Genomic DNA, 7430 nt, shown 5'->3' on the forward strand with positions numbered 1-7430 from the left:
CTCCGCTGACTCTGGACCTTTCTGGTTCTCAATGGGAGGAGCAAGAGTGTCCCGTTGTATGGCATGTATTCCCAGGGGTTTTTCCATGTTTGAATGATTCACACACGTCTGTGGGTGGGCATCTGTAGCCAGTGCATGGTGGGCCAATTGTGTCATTGTTTCTCTGTGTCATGGTAGTTCTCAACTGAGCGGCGGTAGCCAGCCTGAGGGCCAGAGCACAAGGGCACTCCCCACCCATGGCTCCCGCTACTCGAGGGGCCCTCCCTCTGGGGGCCTAGGAGGCAGGGAGCGAGCTGGTCGGAAGATCGGCCCTCCCCACCCGTGGCTCCCTGTGCACCTGGGCCCCTCCTTCCAGAAGCCTACAAGGCAGGATGCAAGCTGGCCGGAAGACTGGCGCTCCCCGCCCATGGATCCCTGTGCGCCAGGGGCCCTCCCTCCGGGGGCCTAGGAGGCAGGGAGCGAGCCAGTCAGAAGACCAGTGCTCCCTGCCTGTGGCTCCCCGTGCGCCTGGGCCCCTCCTTTCGGGCACCTAGTAACTATATATTATAACTTGAAAATTTCTAAGACAGATTTTAAGCGTTCTTACCACAAAAAGTATGAAAGGTAATCCATATGCTACTTAGTTTGATTTAGTTGTTCCACCATGTATACATATATCAAAATATCATTTTGTACTTCACATATACAATTTTTAGTAAATTTTAAAATAAAACAAATTGAAAAGAGTAGAGTTTGCAGAGCTAGAAGCTATATATTTTTCAATTTTTGTTGCTTTTCTTAATACAGATAAAATAGACACAGTTAATGCTGTAAAGTCAGTCCACTATACCCATAGGTTTTGCACCTATTGATTCAACCACCCATAGATCAAAAATGCTCAGGAGGAAAATTTGTGTCTGTAATTAAACAGGCATAGACTTTTTCTTCTTGTCACCATTTCCTAAATAATACAGCACAACGACTATTTACATAGTATTTGCATTGCCTTAGGTACTACAGTAATCTAGAGATGATTTAAAGTACATGGGAAAATATGTGTGGGATTTTGCAAATATTGTCTTCTGCAATTCTGGTAACTGCTAGGGTCCTGGAACCAAACACTATGGATACTGAGGAATGACTACATACTGAAACTGATTTATTAGTCACTGTCCAAAAGTTTCTATTATAAGCAATTTTGTTGATTTGTACAATAAAATTGGGAATGTTTTTATTATAGGAAAAAAGACTGGTGTACTTACTTATTATATAATTTCATTTGCTAAGCAATATGTATGAAGTCTCAAGAAAGAAGAAGGAAAAATAGAAGTCGCCAATGTATTATAATTTATTTGAGCTTAAAGTATCCAGAAAACCATAATGAAATTACTTATTCTGACTAGTGGGGTACTAGGTTGAAGACAGATTGTAAGAGAGCTCAGTCTGTATTGGCATTTTGATGGTTCCAGCCGTCACACTCTTCTGTTCTACTATGTACACTCTGTGAGTAAATAAGCACATCTTAATTTCTATTTACACATTAATGGTTCTCAAATTACACCTCTAATCCAGACTTCTTTCTTTGGTTGCAATTCACATATCTACAACTACATACCTACCCACTAAAAATTCCTTCATTTGAAGAGATACCAGAAATCACTAATTAAAATTAATCTCATTATCCTAACATTTTAACTTCGCATTACATGTCTAGTAGATGGCAATATTTAACTAGTTACCAGAACCTGAAAAGAATTCTAGATGTCTTCTACCCACTCAAACCCTACCCATATTCCCAATATAGCCCAGGTGGCAATCAGTTTCAAATCCTTTTGATTCCACTTGAAGTATATCTTACCACTTGAACTGAACTGATCTAGACTTAGCTACATCATCATAATTTTCACCTAGATACTATACTTGGTCTTCATGTTGCTCTAGCCACAACATTCCCACAGTTGAACTTTAGCAATGTTTCTTTATTTAACTCCCTGCAACTCTGACAGTAAACACAATCTGACTTTGGCCTATACATTTTCACTGAAACAATTACAAACTATATTTCCCTGTAAGAATGTAAACTTCTTAGAAAGAGAAACTATGTTTCATCCTTCTTACCACTTACTCACACCTACCCAGCTTCCAGATTCCATACCAAATCACTTTCCATTCAGACACAGGCCATGCTGTTATGCTTCCATTCTTTTATGTACTACATGCTCTGACTAGAAGCACTCACTTTTAGTCTGCAACTCAGTAGGCTTTACATTTATCCTTAACAGTCAGTTGAACCATCACTTTTAAAAACATTTTTGAGGCCAGCTGGGGCAACAACAGTGAGATCTTGTCTCAAAAACAAAACAAACAAACAAATGAACAAAGGGTTGAAGATACAGCTCAGGGCAAAGGACCTGAGTTCAATCCCTAGTACTGAAGAAAAAAGACAGAGAGGTGCTGGGGGTTTAGCTCAGCGGCACAGTGCCCGGCCTGGCAAAGGCAAGGTCATGAGTTTGATTCCCGGTACCGGAAAAAAAAAAACCAAAAAACCCAAAAAAAACAAAAAAACCAAACAACCAGAAAAAGAGAGACAGACAGACAGACAGACAGACATGAAGAGAATAAGTATACTTGACGCAAGGGGGAATATTGTGAGGGAAATTAATGGTAATGTGTCTTTTAGGTTGATAAACTTTTAAAATGTTTAAAACATTTTTAAAATGTTTAAGACATTTTTAAAATTTTAAAATGTTGACATTTTTAAAATGTAAACATTCACCACATATTTCAATCACATCATATATCTTCTCAGAAACTTAACATTTTTTCATAGTGAAAACATCCAAAATCTCTTCTTCCAGTTTTAAAGTTGCTATCTATAGTATGCTACTGTGCAACAGCACATCAGAATTCTTGTGGACTTTTTTTTTTTTTTGGTTTTTCTCTGGTACCAGGAACCGAACTCATGACCTTGACTTGCCAGGCAGGCGCTTTGCCGCTGAGCTAAATCCCCAGCCCCTCGCACATCAGAATTCTTAATCCTATCTAAGTTCCCACTAATCAACCTTTCCCCATTCCTCCTGTGATCATTACCTGTGACATGTCAACCTGATCTAAGTAAGAACAGCCTAGCAGATTAGCAAAAAGCTCTGGGTGTACTCTGAATGACTGACATGTAGGCCCCAAACTGAGGAGGGAAGACCCATCCCTGACATGGGAGGCACCAACCAACAGGCTTGTAGCCTGGATGGAATAAAAAGGGAAAGAAGGAAGTCATCCCTTTTTCCTCTTTGGTGAAGCTCTCGTCTTCGCCATTGTCTTTGCACATTTGTTTCCAGTTCCTTCAGACCTCCAGTACATACTCTTCAACCTTCCAATACAGGCCCTTTGGCTTTTCAACACAGGCTTGCACAAGACTCTGCAGTAAGCTCAAGCCCTTTGACCTTCAACTGGATCTTGTGGCCCTAGAGCACGCAGACAGCCATTTCACATTCTTCTACCCACAGTTCCACAGGTGGCCACTGCAAACCTACCTAGTAAATACTTCACATAATCATATTTTTAAAGTTAAATCTGTTCCTCTAGTGAACCCTAATACACCTCCCCCCCTCCCTTCTACTCCCTTCAGACTCTGCTAACCACCGTTTCCCTCTCAACTTCTATGAGATGAACATTTTTAGATTTCAGAAATAAGTGAGATCATATGGTACATTTTCCATACCTGATTTATTTAACTTAGTGCAATGATCCCCAGTTTCAGTCATGTTATAGTAAATGACAGCATTTCATTCTTTTTATGGATGAATAGTATTCTAACATGCATATGTAACAATTTCTTTATCCATCCATCACTTAACAGCCACCTAGGTTGTTTCTTACCTGTTGTGGATAATGCTACAAAAAATAATGGGAGTACAGATATCTTTTCAACATACTGTTTTCATATCCTTTGAATATATAAAGAAAATTGTTAGATCACATGGTGGTTCGATTTTGAATTATTTGAGGAACTACTGTGCTATTTTCCATATAATTTATATTCTCACTAGTAGACTTCACTTTTCTCCAGATCTTCACCAGCACCCGTTATCTTGTCTTTTTTGATAATAGGGGTAGAGTGATATAGCTTTATGGTTCTGAGATGCAATTCTCTAATTATTCGTGACGTTGCCCTGCTGTGATGTTGAACATTTGCTCATGCTGGCTATGTGTATGGCTTTTGGGAAATGTCTCTAGGTCTATTGCCAATTTATAAATTAAGATATTTTTTCTCTTGAGTTACGTGATTTCCTTATACCCATACATTCTGGATATGAATCCCTTGTCAGAGTATAGTTTATAAATTATTTTCTTGCATTCTCTTCATTCTGATATCTGTTTCCATTACTGTTTTGTTTTTTGTTTTTGGTTTTTCTCCGGTACCAGGAACCGAACTCATGACCTTGCGCCTGCCAGGCAGGCGCTTTTGCCGCTGAGCTAAATCCCCAGCCCCTGTTTCCATTACTGTGCAGAAGCTTTTTAGTTTGATATCATTTCATTTGCCTATTTTTGCTTTTGTTGCATATACTCTTAGGGTCTTTTCCAAAAATCTGTGCCCATTCCAATGTCCAGAAATGTTTCTCCTACGTCTTTTTCTCAGAGTTTCATAGTTTCAGGTCTTTTATTTAAGTCTTTAATCCAGATTTTTGTATATGGTAAGAGAGAGGATATCCAATTTTCTCAGATCTATTGAAAATATCTTTGTGTCCTGCACAGATTTGTTGAAAATCAGTTGTAGATGAATGAATGGATGTATGAATTCATTTCATATATGTGGATGCATGAATTAATTTCTAGGCTCTTTATTCTGTTTCATCAGTTTACGTGTCTTGGGGTAGACTGAGACAGAGTCTGGCTATGTATTCCAGGCTGGCCTTGAACTTACAGCAGTCCTCAGGCCTGAGTCTCCCCCTGCCTGGTGCTGGGATTACGGCATGCACCACGAAGCCTGGCTATGTGTCTTTTTTTCTAACCTAACACCATGCTATTTTATTCATTACAGCCTTGAATATATTTTAAAGTCAGTTAGTAAAATGCCTCCTGACTTGTTCTTTTAGCTCAAGATTGCTCTGGCTATTTAGTATACAGAGTTCTGTGCGATTCTATATAAATTTTAAGAATTCTTCCTGGTTTTATGAAGAATGTTACTGGAATTTTGACAGGGGTTACATTGAATCTGTAGATCACTTTGACAGAATGTACATTTTAACATTAATTTCTTCTAATCTATGAACTCAGGATGTCTTTTGATTTTTGTGTCCTCTTCAATTTCTTTCACTAATGTTTTAGTTTTCATTCTACAGATCTTTCATCTCTTTGATTAAATTTAATCCCAGCTTTTTTTGTTTGCTTACTTGTTTTAAGGTAATATAATGGGATTCTTTTTAGCTAAAAGAGGTTTATTAGACTATACTTACACTTTACATTTAAAAAAAAAAGTTACAATTGTTGATCTATCTGCTTCTTCGCCACTGGACAATGCAGTGGAGCAGGGCAGAACCTGTAAGTTCTTTGGCTGTTTCCCCAGTATCTAACATGGTGCCTGGCATCTAGCAGGCCCCAAACAAATATTTACAGAATAAAGGATAAATATATTTGTATGGAAATGCCAAATTACATTTCTTATAACCTGTAGTCTAAGTCTAACAGAAAACAATAAATATGACACTGTTTTTCTCTTTAAAATATGGAATACCTAACTATATATTTTAACTTCAAAAGGAAATATACCACAAATCAACTTGATTTTGTAAATAATTACAGTATATAATCATAAATAAAACTTTTCAAAATTTCCATTCATTACTTTTAGAGAGAAGTAAAAGAAGTTAATATTTCTGGAATAAAAATTATATATGTCAGATCAAAACAGTCTATGCTGACTGAAAAGAGAAGTTAGTTATAAAAACTAATTCAAAAATATATTCTTTTAAGTTGTTAAAAACTCAAAAGCTATTTTTCCATGGATGCAATAAATTATGTTCTCCATCCTATCAAACCAATTTATGTTTGTAGGTACTGCCTAAGTCATTCCACTTTATATCGAATTGTTTAAAATAGGACCCTCATAGGAAAGTAAATATGAGTGAGTATATTTTAAGACTGATGGAGACTCAGAGACTTTGTATCTTCTTACTATACCACACACAGTAATGGAACTTAAATTATAATAGTAAATATTATTTTAACACACGAACTGACTTATTAACCACATCTGTCAAAGTACCATATATGGACTCAAATAGCAATGCTACTGATTCAAGGTACATGTCAAGAGTCCAAAGGAAGAAAAGCAAAGTATCATTACAGCTTTTTTAATATTAAAGATTCATTTCAAGCTTTCTCTCTTTTTTCTTCTTTTTGAGACAGGGTTTCACTATGCAGTTCAGACTGGACTTGAGCTCACTTTGTAGCCCAGGCTGGCCTCAAACTCACAGAGATTCTGCTGCCTCAGCTTCCTCAGTGCTGGATTTACATGTGTGCGCCACCACGCCTGGCTTCAAGCCTTCTCTTAAGAAAAAACATATCACTTGGTAACAGCTTCATAATCGGAAGACAAAATAAGAGTGAAAACTCACCTAAGTGCTCCATCTTGTGTTGTCAATATTTAATCCTTTCATCATTACAAATTTTAGAAACAAAGTACTAACAATGAACCAAAGGAAAACTTGCATAGATGCTGAAAATATCTGCTTAATAGTAAGCTAACAAGGTTTTTTTTCATATAATAGCCTAAAAATAATATTGAGAGCTGTCACAGTTATGTCTTAAATCACTTCAGTTTCACATTTAAGTACAAAAAGTTCTGCAATAGTTTTTAAATAGACATATAACTAGTTATCAAATTCAAAAGGACATTAAGTGTATTGCAGCCGAAGATGTTTTCTAAAATGTTAAGTCACATCAAAGATGCAGTGTTGATTCCAAACTCTTAATGACAAAAAATTTCTTCACATATACCTTCCTTTCTGAAAGCAAAAGAAAAATATTGTACCAAAACATGAGGATAAAATAAAAAGGATTTTTAAATTTTTGAAACAGTCTCTATGCAAAAACTTTCATTAAATAACATGATTTCTTGCACAAAAGTAACACAATGAGATGAAGAATTCTGAAAAGATACAAAGATTTTCAAGTGCTAAATTCTCACTTCTGTAGATAACTAGTTTCCTCAGTAGAAGCAACACATGGCAGTGTCTTACTAAAAATTCTTAAATCTCAGTGTGGTAAGGGAAATTCTGAACATAAGAAAGTAAAATAAGTAGCATAAATAAAATCAATTTTGGCAACAAAAATATTCTGTTTGGTCAACAAAAATATTCTGCTTTATCTTTCCTTTAAAAATAAAATGCTATTAAGTACGTAATCTTTAACTGATAAAAGAAAATGGTATACAAAATAAATCAGATACAAAA

The 7430-nt window shown here is 36.5% G+C and overlaps 1 protein-coding gene and 1 long non-coding RNA gene across 6 annotated transcripts in view; one reads left to right on the forward strand and one right to left on the reverse strand.

The window, feature by feature from the left end:
- Window positions 1-7430, reverse strand: part of Anapc10 (anaphase promoting complex subunit 10) — an 84581-nt gene that overhangs the window by 36339 nt on the left and 40812 nt on the right. The window contains exon 5 of one of the 4 annotated variants that reach the window (XM_013515276.1): window positions 6831-6983. The exons of the other annotated variants lie outside the window; for them this stretch is intronic. Within the exon in view, the coding sequence (XP_013370730.1) occupies window positions 6966-6983 (18 nt within the window). The 3' untranslated portion in view covers window positions 6831-6965. Of the gene's footprint in view, window positions 1-6830; window positions 6984-7430 lie in introns of those variants that run through there. 4 annotated transcript variants of the gene reach the window in all.
- Window positions 1-7430, forward strand: part of LOC106148763 — a 65264-nt gene that overhangs the window by 30865 nt on the left and 26969 nt on the right. The window lies entirely within an intron of this gene.

This window comes from Chinchilla lanigera, unplaced genomic scaffold, assembly GCF_000276665.1.
Source record: "Chinchilla lanigera isolate Chin_1 unplaced genomic scaffold, ChiLan1.0 scaffold00027, whole genome shotgun sequence".
Taxonomy (NCBI): domain Eukaryota; kingdom Metazoa; phylum Chordata; class Mammalia; order Rodentia; family Chinchillidae; genus Chinchilla; species Chinchilla lanigera.